This window comes from Myxocyprinus asiaticus, chromosome 32 (genome assembly GCF_019703515.2).
Source record: "Myxocyprinus asiaticus isolate MX2 ecotype Aquarium Trade chromosome 32, UBuf_Myxa_2, whole genome shotgun sequence".
NCBI classification, from domain to species: Eukaryota; Metazoa; Chordata; class Actinopteri; order Cypriniformes; family Catostomidae; genus Myxocyprinus; species Myxocyprinus asiaticus.
Window position 1 is genome coordinate 40,692,916 of NC_059375.1, and position 25,892 is coordinate 40,718,807.

A 25,892-nucleotide genomic window follows, 5' to 3' on the forward strand; every position below is an offset into this window, starting at 1 on the left:
CACTGTTAGCCTTACCCCTAATCCTAACCCTAATCTAAACCTTAATCCTACCCCTAAACATACCCGTACCTAAACCTCATTAGCAGCAAATGTGAGTCTTGTGAGAATTTTCCAGAACATGCAGTTACACAATAAGTACACTGTACTGTATGTATTTTAATGTTGGTAGATAGTAGTTAAAGACACCTAATATAAAGTGGGACCCAAAAAAGTATTCTAAATGTGGATAATATGATGTCAAGTATTCAAAGTCACTGTGAGGAACTCCATTACTTATACACATGATTTTAACAGGAGTTTTTACAAATATTAGCAAGACTCTTGCTATTATTGCTCTATTAAAGCAAGTGACATCATTTGCCATTGGAATTATCATTTGACCGATAATAATATTACAGCTGCCATGTCTTTATTTAATTCATTTGTACTTGTATAGTGTTTTTCACAATAATAATTGTTCCAAAGCAGCTTTTGAAAGAACAGCATCTTATAAATCCTTATAAATTGCAAGCCAAAGGCAACTGTGGCTTATTGTAATGGAAGAGTCCATCCTAAGGTAATACTGAATGATGGATACCAGCAGTTTGAAGGCAGACTTTGGTTATGGCTTGTTTTGATTGTCATAGTTGAATGAATGATGAATGATGGTTGTGATGAATGAATGATGTTTGTAGGTGAGGAATGAAAGATGTCAGTTCAGACTCACTAGTGTTTTGGTGCCATATTGTTTCTCCACCTTCTCCTTGAGCTGTTTGAAACACGCCTCCAAACGCTCGTGAAACGGCCGAAGAGCCTCTGTCACCTTCTCACCATGAATACGAACTCCTTCTGCCAGGTATGGGATCTGAACAACACACAGATGCAAAAGCATTAAGCCACATCAGAAAATGGAAAAAGCATAACCGTGTTTACAAAGATGCAATGAAAGCGAATGGTGACTGAGACTAACATTCTGCTTAACGTCTCCTTTTGCTTTCCACAGAAGAAAGTCAGTCATATGGGTTAGGAAATAACATTTCCTTTTGGATGAACTATCCCTTTAATCTGCAACTGATGTGCATGTAAGCATGATAACTGTGAAATAAAACTTTAAACAATGCCACAAAGAATCTGATTTACTCTCCAAGAACACAACAACACCTGACACACAATGCATATCTGCTCTTAAAGTGAGATGTAAGCAGAGAAGCTTTTGTGGTCTGATTTACAGACATCCTCTCAGATCTGTGACATCAACAGCAGTGTTTCGCCTCAGACTGAAACATCACTGAGTTTTAATTTCCTTTCTTCTACAAAAAACGTCTGGACTGCAGAAACAAAGCAGGAAACAGTCCCTAAAACACTTCAACTGAGATTATTTGCAAGACATAGTGAAGGCCGGATCATACTGTTTTACACAGGATTTAGCACAAACCTTTACACAAATGCATTATTCACACAAAGCTTTGCGTTTTCTCTTAACATTGCGATTCAAGGAGTCGACTGCTAATCTAAATGCACTTAGTATAATGCACCACCAACATATTTCAAAAGGATGCTGTAGTGCTGATCACACACAAACACACACAGTCTAAATTGCTTTACTACTTGTAAAGAGGTGTTGTTGATTCTAAACGTCATGAGGGTATGAAGGTAAAATAATAAAGATGTAAAGCAGAGATATTTCTAAACCAAATGAAGTCCAATGAGGAGCATGCTCAAGTGATGCAACACAGTGCAATGAAAAGTAGCGCAGTTGAAATGTTCAAATAAATAACATGGTCAGCAACAAGAGCTAACAGCCTCAAGTTTCTCTTCAAAATATCTTAAGATTAAAACATAATTAGCTGTACCTCTGAAAGGCCCAAAACAATCTCTACGCAAGTGTGTAAAGACAAAAAGGTATTACGGTAGCTACTAATAAACATGTCTACGTTTTTTCATCAGTTTAACTAACTATAGCTAACCCTTTTTTTTTCTTTTTTGGTGTAATGGTGTAATTGATACAATATGGTGAAAATACAAATAGCATACACTCACCGGCCACTTTCATGTGATTATCTAATCAGCCAATCGTGTGGCAGCAGTGTAATGTATAAAATCATTCAGATACGGGTCAGGAGCATCAGTTAATGTTCACATCAACCATCAGAATTGGGAAAAAAGTTTATCTTTGACCTCTGTCATTAACAAGCTTTTTTCACCCTCAGAACCGCCACTTGCTGGTTATTTTTTGTTTTTCGCACAATTGTCTTGACACTCTAGAGACTGTTGTGTGTGAAAATCCCAGGAGATCAGCTATTACAGAAATACTCAAACCAGCCCATCTGGCACCAACAATCATGCCACAGTCCAAATCACTGAGATCACATTTTTCCCCATTCTGATGGTTGATGTGAACATTAACTGAAGCTCCTGACCCATATCTGCATGATTTTATACATTACACTTCTCCCACAATGATTGGCAGATTAGATAATCGCATGAATAAGTAGATGTACAGTTGTACCAAATACAGTGGCCGGTGAGTGTATACGTAATTTAGCAGCATTATAGTAGTAAATATGAAATAATAATAATTTAAAAACTAATTATAATAAAACTAATAAAAGATAAAATGATAAACAGGCAATTAAATTAATTTGAAAAACGTGAAAAATGTTGTTCCATGTCTTCAACTGATGTGTTGCAAAAAGTACACTTATCACATATTGTATGAACATATCTTCTAATGGTCGCATTCACTGGATAGTGTCAATGAGTGACTTTGTAAAGTGATTCCTTTAATAGAAACAACATATATGTTTGTCAAAAAAGTTTTTGCCATGATAATAATAATAAAAAAGAGGCTTAACCTTCTGAGACCCGAGCATGACTGCTGTGTGCATTTTCTATTTCCCATTTTCATTTAACTAATAGCACCTAAAAAAACAAAACAAATCTAGACCAAATTTTTTTTTAAATTGATGTCCACATATGTGGACAGCGGGACCAAGTTGTGGAATTTTAATTAATACCAAGCCACAGAAAGTCTGCTAAACATGTTGAGCGGTCCAAACTGCACCCCTGAAACCGAACTTTTGACCGGATTTAGGAGTGAATGCACTTAGAGAATGCATAGAGAGCTATAGGATGCTCCCTTGCTCCCTATTTAGTGAATGACTTAACCTCCATTGTGCTGTCTGTCTGCACTGGTCTCAGAACAGTTTGAAATGCACCATATTTTCATCCTAACTCCATATAAAACCTCTGAAAGCAAAATTTGTCAGCTTTTGTATGAACACATTGATTCTTAATGTGATAATGCACAGTAAATTAAGGAATTCTAAGGAGAAAAAAAACGTACACATAAGTGTACACTGTGTTTAGCAGCAGTGCGTTTTGTAATAAATCACTCAAGTTTTAAAAATGGCAAATCGGATGACACTAGAGACTCTTCTCTTTTGACTCAAACAGGTTTCAATGTAAAAACTCAATTAGGTTTCTTAACAGATGTAGTTTTGTTGGCGTTTCTTCCTAAGACAAACTCTGCTGTGGTCAGCGCAATGTTGTTTTGTCACATGACTCCACACGTAGAAAGTTTAACCGTTTACTGATAGCTCAGAGTCTCCTGAACTGAGATCAGTCAGTTTAAATCAACTTAAATTATGCATTGCGTATAGCGAAGCCAAAATACATCATCCACGCATGTGTACGTGGGGTTGCACGAGGTTAAACCACTTTGTTTTACATGGAGGTTTGAAGTTGATCAGCGAAATTTGCTTCAAACTGTTGCTCCATCGTGACAGACTGAAAATTTAATTTGCGTAACTAGATAAAGCGAAATAAAGCTTCAACCCTTAGAAAGACAATTTGCATAATTATAAATGGATAGTTTTGGTCTTGGATGCTGAATGGTCAATACAATTTATTTGTGAACATAGTCGCATTGAGTGCGTTTACATGAACCATGAACAATCTTACACTTATAATGCTTAATAAGCTGACAAACTGTGTGGTGACAAACATTTTTTTATTTAATTTTTTTAATAAGGATAAGATCATAAACAGTTTAAACACAAACAGATCAGCACACATATATTTTAGCCTGTTTTCTCGGATTTCGCCTTGCAAGGTGCTAGCCTGCCATTGGAGCAACTTGGGGTTCAGTGTCTTACCCAAGGACACTTCGGCATGTGGAGTCATGTGGGCCAGGAATTGAACTACCAACTCTGCGATTAGTGGCCAACCCGCTCTACCACCTGAGCCAAATCTCATGTAAACACGCTTCTCCTGTGCTATTTTCAGCATATTGGTGTGCATGTAAACTTACTCATTATCATGTCCAAACAACATCCTTCAGATGTAAATATATTTAAAATGTAAAATAGGCTCTTATACCTTATTGCTTAATTATACAGAAATTAGTACAGAAATGGTGCACAGGTGAATTCATACAGAATGTGAGATCAGCATTCTGTAGTGCAACTCTGTAGAGTCCTGGCACTAAAGGAGAGAGAGGGAGAGAGGATTCCCACTTTAATAAGAGTTGTTAGCACCATAGGGAATTTCTGAAGGAGATAGAGAGAGAAAGAGAGAGCGAGCACAGCTAGTGTCTCCAGGGAAACCCAGAACTTTTTAAAATGAACACAGTGACAGTGTTCTGTGTAGGCAGCATAGCAACAAAAGGTTTGAAAGGTGATTGCTGAAACACACTAAAGATATTTCAAATAAAATGTCTTTAAAAAGTAAGCCACATTAGCACATATGGAGGAAAAATAAGTAATTTAACACCCAAAAGTGATGCAAATCATATCTTTCCTTTGTTTTAATGTTCCTGCAGCACAGCTGGTACAGCATGGCACTAATAATGCAGAGGTCATGGGATTAAGTCCCAATGAACATAACACTGCCTGGCCAAAATATAAAATAAAAATAAAAAAGTTGCCGTTTGGATTTAAATAAGCAGATACTTAAGAGCCTTTGATTGGATCATTATTGCAGTGATTAATATTTTCCAGCTGGCAACAATTCTTTTAACCCTAACTGATGCAGTGTGTAGCTTCTCATTTCTTAAACAACCATGTCAGAAGACACATTCCATGGTCACGGAAAAGATGTTACAAATGAATGATTAAAACCTGGAAGGATAGTGGTGAACCCTCAGCTTCATGGAAGAAATGTGGTCGGAAAAAAAAATTCTTGAACGATCGTGATCGGAGATCACTAAAATGCTTGAAGTCACATCGTAAACAACTGACAGTAGAACTCACGGCTATGTGAAAGAGCATTTCCACACGCACAATGTGACGAGAACTTACAGGATTGGGACTAAACAGTTGTGAGGCCACAAGAAAGCCACTTGTTAGTCAGGCTAATCAGAAAAAAACTACTTCAATTTGCTAGGGAGAATAAAGATTGGACTGTGGAGCAATGGAGAATGGTCATGTGGTCTGATTAGTCCAGATTTACCCTATTCCAAAGCGATGGGCGTGTCAGGGTAAGAAGGGAAGCGCATGAAGCGATGCATCCATCATGTATAGTGCCCACTGTACAAGCCTCTGGAGGCAGTGTTATGATCTGGGGTTGCTTCAGCTGGTCAGGTCTAGGCTCAGCAACGTTATATGGCAATAAAATGAAGTCAGCTGACTACTTGAATGTAATGAATGACCAGATTATCCCATCAATGGATTTTTACTTCCTTGACAGCACTGATATATTCCAGGATGTCAATGCCAAGATTCATCGGGCTCAAATTGCGAAAGAGTGGTTCAGGGAGCATGAGGAATCATTTTCACACATGAATTGGCACCCAACAGAGTCCTGACCTTAACCCCATTGAAAGTCTTTGGGATGTGCTGGAGAAGACTTTACGGAGTGGTTAGACTCTCCCGTCATCAATACAAGATCTCAGTTAAAAATGAATGCATCCCTGGATGGAAATAAATGTTGTGACGTTGCATAATGTTGTCAAAACAATGCCACGAAGAATGCATGCCATAATCAAAGCTTAAGGTGGTCCAATGAAATATTAAGGGTATGCAACTTTTTTTTTTTTTTGGGCCAGGCAGTGTACAAATTGATAGAAGAATGTTCCTTGAATGTATGCCTTAAATGTAGTGAAGTTGGTTTGAACAAAAAAGTGCCTGGCAAATACTATACATAAATGTAAACGTTCTAAGAATCTGAATTAAACCTGTTTCCCAAACTTTCACTTTCACAAGCTACAGTATGTTTTCATCCAAAATAAAAATGTATGCAAAAATTTTAATATCGTAAAAATAATCTGAGAATAAAACAGCGTTTCCATCCCATGTATTCAAGAGAGCAAAATAGTCATATATAAAATAGTCAAATTGGCGCTAAATAGAAATTAAAATGGAAGTTGATACCCATTGAGGCTCTTTTATTAAATTATTTTATAAAAGAGCCACAGTTTAATAATAATATTAAAACAATAATAATTTGAATTAATTTTATTAAATAAACGGAGTAACAATTTGCACTAGGTTTAAATAGCACCTGCCACAAAGTGCGGCTATTTGCATATTCACGACTATTTTTCCCATCCTTTTTCCTGTTTCCACTCTTAATATTTCCTTTAATACTACTTTTAATAAGAAATTAATATAAATATAAAGGTTGATTTTCTCGCAGTGATTTGGTCAGGTGTAAGGTTTCTGTGGGACTATAAATAAACACAAACACACTGCAGTGATGCCTTTACACTGTATGTTTGTATTTAATTAGGGATGTAAATCTGCCACTATTTGGACTAAGTGCAAAGAAGAAGAGTAAATAGCATCTAGCGATATTTACACTTAGTGCAAATAGCCTCTGCCTTAAATAAATTACTTGCAAGCACACAAGCAAAATGTGCACTGACAAACTTCATGTTTGCCTGAGGCAAAGTCACGTTATGTGATATGCATCTACAGTGCATCCGGAAAGTATTCACAGTGCTTCACTTTTTCCACATTTTGTTATGTTACAGCCTTATTCCAAAATGGATTAAATTCATTATTTTCCTCAAAATTCTACAAATAATACACCATAATGACAATGTGAAATAAGTTTGTTTGAAATCTTTGCAAATGTATAAAAAAAAAAAAAAGAAAAATAAATCACATGTACATAAGTATTCACAGCCATTGCTCAATACTTTGTTGAAGCACCTTTGGCACCAGTTACAGCCTCAAGTCTTTTTGAGTATGATCCTACAAGCTTGGCACACCTATTTTTGGGCAGTTTCTCCCATTCTTCTTTGCAGGACCTCTCAAGCTCCATCAGGTTGGATGGGGAGCGTCAGTGCGCAGCCATTTTCAGATCTGTCCAGAGATGTTCAATCGGGTTCAAGTCTGGGCTCTGGCTGGGCCACTCAAGGACATTCACAGAGTTGTCCCGGAGCCACTCCTTTGTTATCTTGGCTGTGTGCTTTGGGTCGTTGTCCTGTTGGAAGATGAACCTTCGCCCCAGTCTGAGGTCCAGAGCGCTCTGAAGCAGGTTTTCATCAAGGATATCTCTGTACATTGCTGCATTCATCTTTCCATTGATCCTGACTAGTCTCCCAGTTCCTGCCACTGAAAAACATCCCCACAGCATGATGCTGCCACCACCATGCTTCACTGTAGGGATGGTATTGGCCAGGTGATGAGCCGTGCCTGGTTTCCTCCAGACATGACGCTTGCCATTCAGGCCAAAGTGTTCAATCTTTGTTTCTCATGGTCTGAGAGACCTTCAGGTGCCTTTTGGCAAACTCCAGGCGGGCTGTCATGTGCCTTTTACTGAGGAGTGGCTTCCGTCTGGCCACTCTACCATACAGGCCTAATTGGTGGAGTGCTGCAGAGAGGCTTGTTCTTCTGGAAGGTTCTCCTCTCTCCACAGAGAAATGCTGGAGCTTTGTCAGAGTGACCATCGGGTTCTCGGTCACCTCCCTGACTAAGGCCCTTCTCCCCCGATTGCTCAGTTTGGCCAGGCGGCCAGCTCTAGGAAGAGTCCTAGTGGTTCCAAACTTCTTCCATTTACGGATGATGGAGGCCACAATGCTCACTGGGACCTTCAATGCTGCAGACATTTTTCTGTACCCTTCCCCAGATCTGTGCCTCGATACAATCCTGTCTCAGAGGTCTACAGACAATTCCTTGGACTTCATGGCTTGGTTTGTGCTCTGACATGCACTGTTAACTGTGGGACCTTATATAGACAGGTGTGTGCCTTTCCAAATCATGTCCAGTCAACTGAATTTACCACAGGTGGACTCCAGTCAAGCTGTAGAAACATCTCAAGGATGATCAGTGGAAACAGGATGCACCTGAGCTCAATTTTGAGTGTCATGGCAAAGGCTGTGAATACTTATGTACATGTGATTTTTTTCATTTTTTTATTTTTAATAAATTTGCAAAGATTTCAAACAAACTTCTTTCACATTGTCATTATGGTATATTGTTTGTAGAATTTTTAGGAAAATAATGAATTTAATCCATTTTGGAATAAGGCTGTAACGTAACAAAATATGGAAAAAGTGAAGCGATGTGAATACTTTCCGGATGCACTGTATATTCATATATCAATTCTATAGGAATATATTTGGTAAATGTGTTTCCATTTCCAATGTGTTAAAGATGATGTGCACAGACAATCAGCTCTGAGCTGCAGCGGCAATCAAGTGCAACGCATCAGAAATAGAACACGGTGTTCGTAAACTTCTGGTGCAACGCATCGCTCACATCCGGTGTAGTAAAGTGTTTTTAGTTAAAGTGCAAATAACGGTAAAATTACTCAATTTCTCCACCTTGCCTGCACTTTATTTCTTCACTTTATTTCAGTATCTCACAGGAGAACGATGACATGAGCACCACCGTAGTTTCAGTCTTTTGACAAAAATGCCCTATGAATTCAGTCAATACTTCATCATGTCATAGCTAATTAATGCCCAATTAATTAATTTTGGTCCGTTTTAAACCAAAATTTTAGTTAAAGAACTAAGAGAAAAAACTTTAATCAAATATTTAAACATTTATAAAAATGTATATAAAATTAAAAATATAAATATATCTTGCATTGTTATTATGTTTTCGTCAACAGAATGTTTTAAATAAAATCGTTTAATTATTGTCTTGATGTGTGATTTTCGTCTAGTCTTGGTTATCATTGACAAAATAAATAAAAATAAAAAAAACTTGGTCAACGAACATTTTCAATTGTAACACTGACGATAGTCACTGTCGTTTTTTTTTTTTTTTTTTTTGGTCATTTGCATAAAGTTACACTTATCTCAAATTTGCTGTGTCGCTCACCATGCCCACATCTAGTCACTATCACTCATGTCTCCGGAAGTCGCCCTTATTTAAAATGAATGAGATCATGTCTCTTTGTCGCTGCATGTCGCTGGTGGTGTGAATGGGGCTTTAGTCTTCTAACAAATTAAGTTCTAGCACGTGCCTTTTACAATTTCTGAAGCATTTTGCTCAGTGCTTACATGAATGAAGTGGACATAAATGTGTCTAACATAAACTTCTGACATCTCTTTGAGAGTGTGGCACATTTACACAGATTAGTGATCATTATAAAAGAGTCCTGGGCAGTCAGCCGTGCTCCGAGAACAAACAAAGAGGGGGAAGTGAAAGCAAACTTATTAAATGCTCAGATCTGCAGAGGGATTGTTGTGCCTTTTCCAGTGCTGTTTATATGACTTAAGTGTCAGGTGTTTTGATAGAGCATCGACAGCATGGTGTGAAAAATGTACATACACCCTGCGTATTGATCTCAAAATCCTAACTAAAAAGTGGCTTTGGGTCCCTCATGGGTTGTTAAACCGAGGTGAAGTAGAACTTTGAAGAAATAGTTCACCCAAAAATACAAATTCTGTCATCATTTACTCGTCCTCATGTGGTTGCAGTGGTGGATTTAGGCATGGGCAGTTGCCCGGGGCAGCTCCCCCCGCCCGGTCAACAACTTTGGGGGCGTGTTGAAGCAGGTTTCGCCCAGGGCGCCATACAAGCTAGAACTGCTACTGTGTGGTTGTATAACCGTATGACTTTCCTCTTTGCCAACATTGTCTAACATCTCCTTTTGTGTTCTAGTTGCTGTATTATGCAAAAAAAATAGTCATTACTGCAAGGTTATGTCTTAGATAAAACATTTTAGTGTTGAATTCCCATCAAAAACAACTATATTGTGGCACACACTACTTACAATCACTCATATTGTGATGTAAAATATTGGACATACCTCCCACTTCAAGATCACAGCGAAAGAAACATCTTAAATATCTCATCTTCAATTATTAAAGCTAAAACAGATTGATTTATGTTCAAGTGCTGTTTGTACAAATGTGTTTTTGGAAACTAGAACACTGCAATATCTATAACAATTAAACTTAATTGTGTAAATGATTATATTGGTCTTAAAATATAAGTCTGGAAAAAAAAACCCCGGAGAAATTCATAGCTGCTTCTTATGTAAATATTTCAGTATTACATGCTTCATGCTGTTTCAATGTTCAATTTGTGAATCTAAGCTTGTTTTCTTTGTGGAGGAGCACAGCATACGAGCAGATTGCTGTCTTTTAAAATGATCTAAGGTAAGACAAAAGAAGAGATCTTTTTATTATGTTCTGACAGGATGACAGCTGCCATAACTCATCTGATGCAAATTTCCTGACATGAATATACGAGTAAAAAGAACACTTTATCAAAAAACAAATAACATACAATGATTGAAAAAATGAAAATCAGCTATTTTCAACAACAGCATCAAAAAACCTTTTATGTCAGAAATGTGTTTTTTTTTTTTTAGTAAATTTATTTATTTTATTTATTTATTTTAGTTTATTTATTTAATAAAATAAATAAAATCAAAAACATATATATATATATATATATATATATATCATTTTTTTTAAAGATCTCTCTCAAGGTATGAAAAGCAATCAAATCAATTGATTCTGTATATACATAAACATATATACTGATGAGCCAAAACATTATGACCACTCACAGGTGAAGCAAATAACATTGATCATCTCCTAACAAGGCCACATATCAAGGTCTGGGTAGATTAGATGGTAAGCGAACAATTAGTTCTTGTAGTCAACGTGTTGAATGCAGGAGATTTGGGAAGGAGTAAAAACCTGAGCGACTTTCTTATGGCCAGACGACTGGGTCAGAGAATCTCTGAAATGGCAAGGCTTGTGGGGTGCTCCCGGTCAGCAGAGGTGAGTACCTACCAACAGTGGTCCGAGGAGGGACAAATTACAAACCGACAACAGGGTGTTGGGCGCCCAAGGCTCATCGATGCGCGAGGGCAACGAAGGCTATCCCGTCTGGTCTGAACCGACAGAAGGTCTACTGTGGCATAAGTCACAAAAAAAAAGTAGTGATGGTTACTGGAGGAATGTGTCACAACACACAGCTTATCGCACCCTGCCGCGTATGGGGCTGCGTAGTCGCAAACCGGTCGGAGTGCCAAAGATGAATCCTGTCCACCGTCGAAAGGGCCTACAATGGGCACATAAGCACCGGAACTGAACCTTGGAAAAGTGGAAGAAGGTCGACTGGTCTTTTACGTCACGGATGATCGTGTATGTGTGTGCCCTTTATCTGGGGATGTGATGGCACCAGGATGCACTGTGGAAAGATGGAGAGTGTTGCTCTGGGCAATGTTCTGCTGGGAAACCCTGAGTCCGGCCATTCATGTGGACGACAATTTGACACGTGCCACCAACCTAAACAACGTTACAAACTAGATACACCCCTTCATGGCAATGGTATTCCCTGATGGCAGTGGCCTCTTTCAGCAGGATAATGTGCCCTGCCACACTGCACACATTGTTTGGGAATGGTTTGAGGAACATGATGAAGAGATCAAGGTGTTGGCCTGACAACCAAATTCCCCAAATCTCAATCCAATTGAGCATCTGTGGGATGTGCTGGACCAACAAGTCCGATCCATGGCAGCAGCAGCTCGCAACTTACAGGACTTGAAGGATCTGCTGCTAATGTCTTGGTGCCAGATACCACAGGACAGTCTTGTAGAGTCCATGCATATTAGGCAGGTGGCCGTATAATGTATATTTATATATATACACACATACAGTATATACACACACATACACAGCATATACACATTTACTGGTGAACGATAAACTTGATAAACAACGATGATGAACGTCAAAATGTTAAATAAATAAAATAAATTAATAAATAATAAAATCAATATATACTAAGTAATCCATTATGTCAATTTTATGTCAATTATGTCAAAATGTCTTTGAATTGGAGCAAAACTAAAGGTAAAAAAAAAAAAAAGTAACCTTAGAAAAGTGGCAGCATCATTTAATTTTTTTACATGGCGATATGTAGGTCTGTTACTAAAATCTGTTGACTTCAACACTTCTTGTTGAATTACATTTATATTTATGCATTTGGCAGACGCTTTTATCCAAAGCGACTTACAGTGCATTTTTTTGTGTGTTCCCTGGAAATCGAACCCATGATCTTGCCGTTGCGAGTGCCATGCTCTACCAGTTGTGCTACAGGTACCTTGTATGCCAATGTGAATACAATGTGAGTCCAAAAATGGGAAAACTATTTTTGTTGTGTTTCTTTTTGGAGTGGAGGTTGGAGTGCCTATAATTTCAGAAGTATTGAAGAAATCTTAATATCCTTAAAGATTATGGTTCAGAACAAACTTTACTTTTGGTACTGTCATATGTAAGACCCTGTTGAATTAACAAAAGTAAATAAATAAAAGTATCTGAAATTGTTTTGATTTGACATGGAATAACCCAGAAATAATATTTCCATTAGGGTTGCAACATTCATGCCATTTTTGCTCCTTCGGATTCTAAATACTGTTATCTCAAACAATCATGGCCAGCCTAATCTTCATGCACATTAATGACATGCAGAAAGCCACAGATTTCTGTTTATGTAGTAAAAACACTAATTGCAACACATATGCCATTTTAACAGATGCTGCTTAAACTACAACAGATTTTCCGCTCGTAGAGAGGTGTTTGAAATGGTTTGTTTTCCATTTTGCAGACTCACAGGGATACATTTCCTGTAGAGTTCAATGCCACACACATCTGTTCTGATCAACACAAATAAAAATTGATAACATCTTCACAGAAGGCTCGAGCAAAAACACTCTTCAAACGGATCTTTTCATTTCACTAAAATTACATCTACAAACCGGTCACGGCTAAACAAACAAAGCATCTGCTCTGCATCATTACATTTCTTACCACGTCCCTGAAGCCGACAAGTCCTTTAATAACCATTCAGCTCCAAAACCATTTACTTACTGAGAGTAACCATATACGACATGTGCCTGGATCAGGCAAACTGGCTGAGCGAAGTGACAGCTGGTCAGATTGATGATTATTCATCACAAACGGGACAGAGGACAAGCCAAAGTCAAAGCAGGACAACAACAAAGCTGTTCCCAGGTAAATACAGTGTTCCAACATCTTTTGGTCAGTGAATTTCCATAATTTTTCCAGTTATTCCAGACTTTCCCAGCAGAATTTACAGAAATGTTCCGACAAAGAGCTGTCAGAGAGTGGCGTGTGTTATTATGCAGTATATTACACTGCAGATGGTGGTTTCAGAGAGATAAAAACATATTTATCATCTTCAGCATAGAATATATTCTCCACTAAACAAGCAGCTATAAATTAAAGCTCATCAGCGTAAAGATCATCGTTAGCAGTTCTCTACATTATCTCTCTCATGACCATGACGGATGAGGAAGGGATTAGTTGCTCTGCTCTGTAACGATCATCACTGTTTAGACTGAGTAAAGAGAGATAAAGGACTTAAGATTTGATGATAAAGTCTGTTGGTAGAGCTAGACATGTGCTGCTTCACCCTGCTCATCAGACTCATTTATATTTAGATATTCAGATTTATTTGTTCATTGCAAGTACCGAACCCATGTTTCTAAAATCTTGAACCATTTTAAACTGTTACACCCCTAATATATTTAGATTGATACCTATATATTCAGGATTTATTATTTTAATTGAATGTATATTCAGAATTTATATGTTTACATTCAGGATTTTCATTTATACATATTTATTTTTATAACTATTCAGATTTATAACAATTAGGGCTGTCAATCGATTACAATTTATCAAATTAAGTACTTGATATGCTGAACAATTAATCACAGTTAACTGCATATATAAATACTTGCTGAAAAGGCAATTCAATGTATAATGAGTAAATAATTATATATACACTGAGATCACATTTTTCCCCATTCTGATGGTTGATGTGAACATTAACTGAAGCTCATGACCTGTATCTGCATGATTTTATGCACTGCTGCCACACGATTGGCTGATTAGATAATCTCATGGATGATTGTTGGTGCCAGATGGGCTGGTTTGAGTATTTCTGTAACTGCTGATCTCCTGGGATTTTCACACACAACAGTCTCTAGAATTTACTCCGAATGGTGCCAAAAACAAAAAAACATCCAGAGAATGGCAGTTCTGTGGACGGAAATCCTTGTTGATGAGAGAGGTCAACAGAGAATGGCCAGACTGGTTTGAACTGACAAAGTCTACAGTAACTCAGATAACCGCTCTGTACAATTGTGATGAGAAGAATATCATCTCTGAATGTTATTCTGAGATGCGGGTTGGTGCTGTTTTGGCAGCACGAGGGGGACCTACACAATATTAGGCAGGTGGTTTTAATGTTGTGGCTGATCGGTGTATATATATATATATATATCTAAGAAATGTATTGTGTTATAAAGATTAGTCTATGATAATTATTGGCAAAATCTTTGATCAGACTTGACTGGACAGACTCATTGATTGATTTGTGAGGTCAGGTGATTTGGTGCTATATTGAATATTCTATTTAAGGGATAGTTCACCCGAAAATCTGTCATTTACTCAACTTTGTGAGGACATGTTGAGCAGAATGTTAGCCTAAGTCACCATTTACTTTTGTTGCATCTTTTTTCCATACAATGAACATGGATGTGACTGAGGCGGTCATTCTGCCTAACATATTCTTTGTGATGTATGGGGGAAAAAAAATATAGTAATATGGGATTGGAATAGCACTGTCAATTATGACAAACATTTCATATTTAGATTTGGGCTGTTATTTACCTGCCAAGCAATCAGATCCTTGAGCTTTTCAATCTTCTCCTGGTCATTTGGATGTTCCTGGATGTATTTCTCTGTGAAAAATGCCTGTAGATGACAAATACAGCTTTGAAACATTTACTGTATATTATCTAATTAGAATATATACATTTTGCTATCCATTTCATTTGTTAATTATGTTTGGTCCTGCGATACAATTAAGCGACAAATCACCACAATAATCTCATACCTTCTCATAATTAGTGAAGCCGCCCATGACAGCTGGGTCCACAATGCCATTGAGCAGCATGGAGAGGGGGTTGATGGGAAGGCTCGGGTCTCTGAGGTGCCGCTGGACCATGTTGTTGATCTTATCATTGGTCAGCAGCATGGTCTCCATGGCGTTCTCCAAAGGACTGATTTCCTCCTACAGAAAGAAACAAATCTGAAGTCAGCATCCACACACACAGCACAAAATTAGCAAACTTAAAACAATATTACTTTTACAGAACATTCAACCACAAAGAGTCCTACTGAAAAAGGCACTTAGCAGAAACATTTACAAGACAGGATGGCAAATGTGATTCGTTTTCAGCAGCTGTCTAACACGTTGATGCTACACAACAACTAAAGTCGATAAAAACAAGAGCATGTTTTTATGTCAAATTATGGCTCATTTCTCACATAGACTCTTTCATAATTTAGGATTTTTTTAACAGTGTTTGCTTTTAAGAAATAATTCTCACTTACAGTATGTAACTTTTTCTACTGTGGAACAAAAATAGTCAATATTCTGAAAAATCTTCACACAGGTCTTACCCACACAACAGCTCATATATTTAAGTCTTATGAAGGTACAAAAATCGATACGATAGATTTGTATGAGGAACACACTGACATTTAAAATGTTATTGACCTAAATTTAAACATTTAACATTAGAAACTTGTTATTAAATCATTCAATCAGTGAGTTATACTCAGATTCGTGAACAAAGCATTCAGTCTCAAAAGAACGATTCGTTCACTGATCCAGTTCTCAAATTCAACTTGCTGACTGAAGGATTTTCCATTTTCCGATTTAAGAGCTCACTGGAGGTAATGATGAAGATTAACAGTGAATAACAACTTAAATTTCAATCTGTTCCTTACACAAAGCTAGCATATTGCTTCAGAAGACTTGAAATACATTGAACGTGTTGTATGAACTACTTTTATTGTGGCCTTTTTTAGAGCAAAACCTTAAAACGATGATTTAAACACCTTTACAGCACACATAATGCAAAAGTTTTAGTAGATGAATAAATGCAAGTGCTTTTATAAAATTATAAGCTTCACATTTCTGCCTTTAAACTTTCCTAAAAAATTGGCCCCATTCACTTCCATTGTAAGTGCCTCACTGTATTCTTTTTTTTTTTCATTCCAATGTGCTTTTTAAGTCCTTGTGGTCGCGTATTGATTCGCCTCAGTCTGGGTGGCGGAGGACGAATCTCAGTCGCTTCCACGTCTGAGACGGTCAACCCGTGCATCTTATCACGTGGCTTGTTAAGCGCATTGCCACGGAGACATAGCGCATGTGGAGGCTTCACGCTATCCACCAAGGCAACCACGCTCAACTCACCACGCGCCCCACCGAGAACGAACCACATTACAGCGACCACGAGGAGGTTACCCCATGTGACTCTACCCTCCCTAACAACCCGGCCAATTTGGTTGCTTAGGAGACCTGGCTGGAGTCACTCAGCACGCCCTGGGATTCGAACTAGCGAACTCCAGGGGTGGTAGCCAGCGTATTTTACCATTGAGCTACCCAGGACCCCGCCTCACGGTAATCTTGATTTTTGCTTCTTTTTTTTTTTTTTTAAAGGAGGCACAAGACTAAATTATTTTTTGTGGTAATCAAAATTATGTCACAAATGCTGTCAATTTAACTTAAAGGAATATTACAGGTTCAATACAAGTTAAGTACTAATGAACTTAAATAATTGGTTAACAAAACTACATTTCCCACTCTCAAACTCTGTTCGGAGACAAATTAATATCTGGCCGCAGATCTGTTACCATAATGCATCTGTGGCAGGGATCTGAAATCAATATGTGGGGCACACTTATGTGTGCATATCAGGAAACTCATGCCAGGATGATAATGAGAATGAAAGCACACGTGAACCTTCAGTGAATACATTCTCAATGAAGTATGCTGCAAGACAAGGGAGAGCTAAACAGAGACGGTGCGAATCAAAATGGATAAACAACCAAACATCCAATCTGGGCATTACATGTTGCCAGAACCTTTCTCTCCTCTGCCCTGGTGACTACAGTGGAATATTTGTACGCAGCGTGCCAGCACACGCAATCATAATTCACCCTGCACAGAGTGGATAGTGGATGACATGATGAGAAAAGTACGCTGGAGGAATACAGTGAAAGACAGGTCAGGTATGCTATATTTGGACTGGAGTCGAAGTGAGACAGGTTAGGTGTGTTGTAGTGGAGTCTAGAGGGGGGTGAGACAGGTCAGGTTTGCCATACTGGAGTGTAGTGAGAGTGAGACAAGGCAAGTCTGCAATATTTAGACTGGAGTGAGGGTGAGACAGGCCAAGTTTGCTCTATTGGAAAGAAGAGTGGGGTGAGACAGGACAGGGAAACTGTATTGAAGTTTAGTGTAGGCAAGATGTGCCAGTGAGATGGGTCAGATTTGCTGTGTTAGAGTATAGCAGTGAGAGTGAGACAGGTCAAGTCTGTTATAATTGAGTGAGACAGGTCAGATCTACTATGTAGGAGTGGAGTGAGAGTGAGAAAGGTCAGGCCTAGTGTTTTACAATGTAGTGGGTGAGACAGGTCAGGTATCTTGTTCTAGTGAGTAAGACAGGTTACATCTACTATGCTGGAGGAGACTGAGAGTGAGACAGGTCAGGTCTACTATATAAGAGTTTAGTGCGTAAGGCAGGTCAGATCTAAAGAACTGGAATGTAGAGGGTGTGAGACAGGTCAGCTCTACTGTACTGGTGTATAGTGAGAGCAAGACAGGTCGTGTCTGTTATAATGGATTGAGACAGGTCAGGTCTTCAATGCTGGAGTGGAGTAAGACAGGTCAGGCCTACTGTATTACAATGTAGTGGGGTGAGACAGGTCAGGTGTCTTGTGCTTGTGTAGTGAGTGAGACAGGTTACATCTACTATGGTGGAGTGGACTGAAAGTGAACACAGGTCAAGTCTACTATATTAGAGTTTTGTTGAGAGTGAGATAGTCAGATCTGCTGTGCAAGATTGTAGGGGGGTGAGATGGGTCAGGACTCCTGTACTTGGGCCTTGTGACAGTGAGACAGATCAGGTGTCTGGTGTTGGAGTGTAGTGGGAGCAAGACAGGTCAGATCTACTAAGCTTGAGTGGAGTGACCATGAGACAGGTCAGGTCTACTGTATTAGAAAGTAATGGGGTGAGAAAGGTCAGGTCTCCTGTAAAAACTGAAGTGATACATTCATGTTGTCGTACTCACCGCTGAGACAGACACAACTTCAAACCAACGCAGGATGCCGGGCAGTTTATAGGCTGTGACATAAGTCGTCCGTTCAATCCACATGTTCTTTTGAAAAAAAAACAGAAAAAACATCAAGCAAAAGATTAAGTTGAACATTAAAAAAAAAAGAAAAAAGAAAAAAGAAAGCTTTTAGCAAAGTGGTACATTTCAGGCAAAAAGTGAATAAATTGCATTCCTGCACACACAGTGTTTTCTTCGTTGTAAGCCTCAGGCTCCATTTACCAGATTTTAATGGATGTTTACCAATAACAGATGTGAGTGGGGGGTGAGTTTGATGTTATATCTCAGTATAAAAGTTCAGGATTCTCAGATTTGACATCTCCACTTTAATAACTCTGTGTGATTTCTTAAAAGGTTTGTAGATGAACAGCCATTAGAAAAAAAAAAAAAGAAAAAAAAGAAAAACAGTCCTGAGATCTTCTGAAGGAACAATTCTAAAGCACTTTCTATGTGGTACTGATCTTTAAGTGGGAAAAGAGAAATATCAAAACCAAAACAAACTCACAGCAAACTCATTGTCCGGATCTTTCTCTCCTTTCCGGACTGGCCGGGAATACTGGAATTTCTGGACTTCGTTTACAGTGTAAAAGCTGCAAAGTAAAATGAGAACAAGTTCATATTTATCCTGGGAATGAGTGGCCTTTTCGAGAGGGTTGTATCGGCTCAAGAGGCAGAATTTTGGGGGCTCAGGAGTGCCAGAGGGACTCACATCGGTCCTGATGATTATCAAAAACACTGACACATGAGCTAAAGAAACTGAAAACAGTGAACAGTCATGGACGTTGTGGAAAAGACGGGAAAAATGCAGAGGCAAACACATAAATATTAGTGTTTGTTTGATTGTGAATGACTAAGGGATTACGTATCTTTACAAATAATATAAACATTTTACAATAATATTTTATGTAATATAGGCTAAATTTGTTTGATTTATATTATTTTTAACAAATTGTTTCACACCTGGACTCTCACTCATAGTCGTGTGAAGAGACAAGTTAGGGGTTGTTCACACCAAACGTGTTTTTGCAGATGTCTGCATTGTTTTTCTATGTAAATATGCACTTGAAGGATATCTTTGACCGTTATGTTGCTTTCTGCAGTTTTTTTTTTCCCCTCTATCACATTCCATCACAATATACAGATCTGGAACGTATGTGATGCTCTAATGCATTTTAGCTCTCACAGATGTGCTCATCCATAGACATTCAGTCTAATTTTCAGTTCAAGCACCACCCTCGATGTTTCATTGAATATCTCGGCCTCTGAGTGGACTAGAAGTTCAATCTTGGTCTCATTAGAAAGCTGAGGTCATCAATAGTCGAAAAAAAATATTTGCTAATTAATTATTTTGCATGCTTTTCCTTCTGGATGGCATATTTTGTTCTGGACATCTAAGACATAACATTGGATTACTCAGCCAAGAAAGCTCACAGACAAGTAAACAATGGCTCATTTTTTAGAGAACTTCCTAAGGTTTTATCTATTTGGGGCTTACAGCAGAAGTTATCGGAGCATAAGAGAGACATTTGAATTTGATGACTCATATTTAATATGTAATTCTTTTGAATATCTTTTGAACTGTGGTATTAGGGCAACAAAATTAACTGTACAATCGCATTCCTGAGAGTAAGAGCTTTCATTTGATATATGACTTGTCCATTTATGTGCTATGTGAAGGACTTTCATCTTTATAAAAGCATTTGTACCCCATTGCCTCTGGGGGTGGGGTTGCTAATTTTCAACAAGAATGTTTTGAGGCCTTTTGTTATTTGAATTAACATATATGCAGAAGCGATGGTTATTTCTGACAAGTTGAGATTCTAAGCTTTCAAATGATACCTCATACGCCTGACGTATGTATAAGAATACTTTAATGCAGGGATGTCAAACTCAGTTCCTGGAGGGCCACAGCCCTGCAGAGTTTAGTTCCAGCCCTGCTCCAAAATGCCTCCTTGTAATCTTCAAGCACTCCTGAAGACCTTGATTAGCTGCTTCAGGTATGTTTAATTAGGGTTGGAGCTAAATTCTGCTGGACTGTGGCCCTTCAGGAACCAAGTTTGACACTCCTGCTTTAATGTTTTAAGCATAAACTTTTTTCGTGATATAGCGCACCTCCCCCCAACCACCACTAGTAACAATCTGACCTACAGTAAGAGTCACTGAACAAATCAGTGAACAAATCTTAAAATGTAAGCAGATTCAAAAGATTTGAGTTACTGGAATGAATAAAATGTTGTTGCTAATGAAATAGCACCATATGGTCCAGGGATTTTTGAGTTGGAATTCATAATTACACTGCAATATAAATAAAACATGACCAGATATCTGTCAGAGGTCCAGCCACACACATTCAGACTAGAACAGAGATGAGAGCAAGTGTCATTTTACTCTCTCTGCCGGACGTTTGCTTGGCAAAGCCATCATATCTGGAGAGGCACGACGAGGAGAAACGGAAATATAAATCTGAGCTGCGACACTGGAGATCAGAGAGGGTAAGGGGTAAGTGCATCACATCCTGTCATGTGACCCATGACCCTGATGCTTATTTACACAGAGAGGAGACTTTTGTGTTATTAGTGAGTTTTAATTACTTTTCATGCTCATAGTCGACTGTGATTGGCTACAGTATGCTGCCTGCAATGCTTTCTGAAGATGGGTGATAATGGTGCTGTTTGCCCTATGGCACTGAAGGTAGCCTGAATCAGAATGGTGTTTTGCATACAACTGTGTGCATGTGTGTGTGTGTGTGTGCGTGCATGCATGATTTATGCACATTTATGCACCAATTTAAATCAAGTGGGTGAGTCCCACTGAAACACACACACACACACACACACATTGGTGTGGCTATCCTTAGGACTGTCCATAGACATAATGATTTTTATACTGTACTAACTATAGATTCTATCCCCTAACCCTAACCCTACCCCTAAACCTAACCCTCACAAAAAACTTTCTGCATTTTTACATTTCATGTTTTTTAAGCGATTTAAATTATGGGAACACTAGAAATGACCACATATACCACATTTATAGCATAATACCCTTGTAATTACCAGTTTGTAACCTAAAAAATGTTCTCGTAAACCACCCAAGCCCGCACACACACACTCAAAATAAGTAAAAATAAATGTTTTTTCACTTATAATGATACAGTGATCAGGTCAGTGATTACGAATAACTCATTATTAACAAATCTTTCCAGAATTAATTAATATTTACCAGGAAGACAGACTCAATTGATGGGCATACCTCCATATAAATGTATATTTCGATAACAAGCTAGATATATACACAGATAAACAAACAGATATATAAACAGATAGACAACCAGGTAGACTGTAACTTGGGCTAAACAAAAACAGACTTCAAAATAGTGTTACAGACAGACTGACAAACTGATAGATAGTAAATTAATGTGATAGCATAGACATGCAGAATAGACAGACAAACAGTAGGTAGAACGATAGATAAAAAAAACAGAACAAAAAACAAACGAGAGATAGACAGAAAGATAGATAGACAGACAGACAGTCATTGCTCTTACTTCACGATCTGCTCTGACACGGGTTTGTTCTGAAATTTGGGTGGAAGTTCTAGAATGGGCTTCACTGTGAAACACTGAATGTCTGTTTTAACCAACTCAGAAACAATCACCCAGGACAAATTGGTAGTAAAATAAACCTACTATATATATATATATATATATATATATATATATATATATATATATACGTAGAAAAAACAAAACATGTGTATTAAGAAATGCACTTAATGGAAGTCTATGGGTCCACTGTTTGCACGCTTGCCCCATAGACTTCCCTTGTAAGTGCATACTTGTGAAAGTAAATGTCACCATGAAAGTGACAGTTAAGGATACACTGTCCAGTGGAGTTCTTGATGTCCTCACTGGCTGGAGTCGTGGTCTTCATCTTTTCAGCGTTGGGAAACTGAGTGAGCAGTCGTGCCTCAAAATCCTCCCACCGTTCATACTCCTTTCCACGATAAATGAACATCTTATTCTGAAAAGCAACACAACAACAGCATATCAAATCCCTCTGAATCTCAACACATTCATCTGAAGATTAAACATTCGTTTCCTTGCTTTATTTTTCTGTTTAGGCATTCTAAATTCCACTTTCTGTGCTTCCTATCCTCATCTGCAAATATCATTAGCATTATATGATTTTCCAACACATTTCATTTTATATACAGTAATTAAAAAAATGCAGTTTAACAACAAAATCTTATAATCAAATACACAGAGGCCAAAAGCTGAGCAATACCATATGATTTACAAACATAACATCAACATGGACATATAACAGGTAACATTTCCAGCACTTCAGTGAATCTTGTCAACAGCACATTTACATACATTTTCTTAATGTGGTAAACCATTTTGATGACAGCTAAAATAAATCATACTGTACCAAAACAACCAAAGAACATCTAGAACATTCATTCATCTGTGAATCACCAGAGATTTGATAAAAAGGACGGTAAACCAACACTAAAACAGAAAATATCTCATTCTGTATTTCAATATCTGTCATGCAGAATAAGAATGCTGAATCTCAAAATAGACAACGCGGTGGAAATTCAGAGGCGTTTGGCAGCATGGAAACGTTCAATTACTGCACATTGCAAATAAAGACAGCGTCAATCACGTGCGCCCACCTATAACAATCTCAATATGTTTCCATTCTCAGTAAATGTGTGAATAACTACACACTGACTACTGTGTGCATACAAACACCTACACACACAGGCATGATTTACGCAAATCCACATGCAGAGGAATATGGTAAGAGAGAGTGAGTATATTCTGAATGCTGTACTGTGCACAGTATGCACACAAAAAAAAACAACGATGGAAAACTATTTATATTATTATTTTAATTTTTTATTTTATCCCCCTTTCTCCCCAATTTGGCATGCCCAATTCCCACTACTTAGTAGGTCCTCGTGGCGGCGCGGTTACTCACCTCAATCCGGGTGGCAGGGGCCAAGTCTAAGTTGCCTCCGCTTCTGAGACCGTCAATCCATGCATCTTATCACGTGGCTCGTTGTGCATGACACCGCGGAGACTCACAGCAAGTGGAGGCTCATGCTACTCTCCGTGATCCACGCACAACATACCACGCACCCCACTGAGAGCGATAATCACTCATTACGACCACGAGGAGGTTACCCCATGTGACTCTACCCTCCCTAGCAACCAGTCCAATTCGGTTGCTTAGGAGACCTGGCTGGAGTCGCTCAGCACACCCTGGATTCCAACTCACGACTCCAGGGGTGGTAGTCAGCGTCAATACTCGCTGAGCTACCCAGGCCCCAGAAAACTATTTATATTTTAAGTTTATAGCAAAATTTTCAGATAGTAGTAGTTTTAGAGTGTAGGGAGACAAACTACTGTTAAAAATCAATCAAGTTGTGAGTTTGAATCCAGTGTGTGCTGAGTGACTCCAGCCAGGTCTCCTAAGCAACTAAATTGGCCCGGTTGCTAGGGAGGGTAGAGTCAGATGGGGTAACCTCCTCATGGTCGCTATAATGTGATTCTCGCTCTCGGTGGGGCACGTGGTGAGTTGTGCGTGGATGCCGTAGAGAATAGCGTAAAGCCTCCACACGCGCTATGTCTCCGCGGTAATGCGCTCAACAAGCCACGTGATAAGATTGACGGTCGCAGACGTGGAGGCAACTGAGATTCATGCTCCGCTACCCGGATTGTGGCGAGTCATTATGCCATCATGAGGGCTTAGAGTGCATTGGGAATTGGGCATTCCAAATTGGGGAGAAAAAAAATAAATAAATCAATTCACCAATGGAGAAAACTAATGGGATTTCTTCTGGAATCTGAATGTTGCACTACATAGCATTTGTTGTACTGTCATTAATTTATTTTGAGTTACAATTTTACTGTTTTTTTACAGTAATGTGAATCTAATGAGAATTATTAATTACAACAATCGGGATAACAAAAATATTCAAAAGTAAAACATCCAAACACATACGGTAATGAGTTTTAAATAATGTTTATTAATTGTCATGGAAATAATGTCACTTTTTAATTAAGTCTTAATGCAAAATATTTTTCTTTTCATTTTGGGGTAAAAAAGGTGTCCTGGACTTACCCATTTAGTATCTACTGCTACATGCATAAAGGGATGAATGCATAAAGCTATACATTTGCACAAGTGCACACACACACACACACACACACACACTGCCTGAACAAACATATTTCAGCTGCTCAATTAGTGTGTGCAGGGCTGTAGATGAAATATGCCCAGGGCCGTTTTCAAATCTGCTTTGAGCGATAAGGTGACAAATTGCACTGAGCTCTCGACGGGTGTTTTCACACCGCCAGCGATTCCAAGCACGGCGGAATAAACCGCCAGCGCTCGAATGAACCTGCATGCATACAAAAGTGCCACTTCAAGGAGGAAAACAAGACTGCAACACATTTTCTCTTTCAAAAGGCAAAGCTGCTCTCCATGGAGCCACAAGTCAACACTGGCAGGAGGCGATGGACTTCAGATGCCTGATTCTTTTTCTTTCCCAGAAAGACGTGTGACTGCAGGCAGCTGGAACTGAATTAAATGAATTACAAACATATCTGAAGCCTTTCTGTCCCAAAACCACAGGCTTAAAACCTACAGTACGTATTATCTATAGAAGGTGAATATGTTTCAAAATGAATGGTAGAAGTTTCTGAAGAGGAAATAATAGTAATAAAAACATGAAATAGAAAAACACATCATGATTAAAGCCTGCGTGCAATACAAATGCAAGATAATAATCTGTTTGCCTATAATATTCTTTGTATTTGAGGAAATTAAGTATATCATTATATCAAATGAGTCATTAAAAAGACATTAACATTGTAGTAGTAGTAGCAGTAAACTGTAGTAGTAAATAATAATAAAAACAAAAAAAAAATCTCCCAAATCCATAGTTACTATATTTGCTATTATTGCTGTAAAGTTTATCACTTAACTATTTAAATACGTTGAAAACTATTTGCAAGATTTTAGATATGCTGCATTACCTACAACTGCCTAAAACAATGCATAAATAGCTATTATTTATTTTGTCAGTGACGTCAGCCAAAAAGTAAAGTCATTTCTGGGGGTTGGACTGGTAATAAATTTGACGTTTCTGGTTCAGATTCCCCTTAATGATTAAGGTTCCTTAATGGTTCCATTAATGATTGTTTTAGTATTTTTGGGGTATAAATATTTGCAACTAAGAAATGCTATTTTTATAAAATACCAGTAAT

At 38.2% G+C, this 25,892-nt stretch overlaps 1 protein-coding gene across 2 annotated transcripts in view; it reads right to left on the minus strand.

Moving 5' to 3' along the window:
• LOC127423600 (dedicator of cytokinesis protein 1-like) overlaps nucleotides 1–25,892 on the minus strand; it is a 361,421-nt gene that overhangs the window by 24,446 nt on the left and 311,083 nt on the right. For both annotated transcript variants that reach the window (XM_051668049.1, XM_051668050.1), the window contains exons 41-47: nucleotides 22,491–22,632; nucleotides 22,158–22,239; nucleotides 19,116–19,200; nucleotides 18,569–18,655; nucleotides 15,324–15,500; nucleotides 15,098–15,181; nucleotides 707–844 (exon numbers count right to left, since the gene is read on the minus strand). In XM_051668049.1, coding sequence (XP_051524009.1) covers nucleotides 707–844; nucleotides 15,098–15,181; nucleotides 15,324–15,500; nucleotides 18,569–18,655; nucleotides 19,116–19,200; nucleotides 22,158–22,239; nucleotides 22,491–22,632 — 795 coding nt within the window. The remainder of the gene's footprint in view (nucleotides 1–706; nucleotides 845–15,097; nucleotides 15,182–15,323; nucleotides 15,501–18,568; nucleotides 18,656–19,115; nucleotides 19,201–22,157; nucleotides 22,240–22,490; nucleotides 22,633–25,892) is intronic.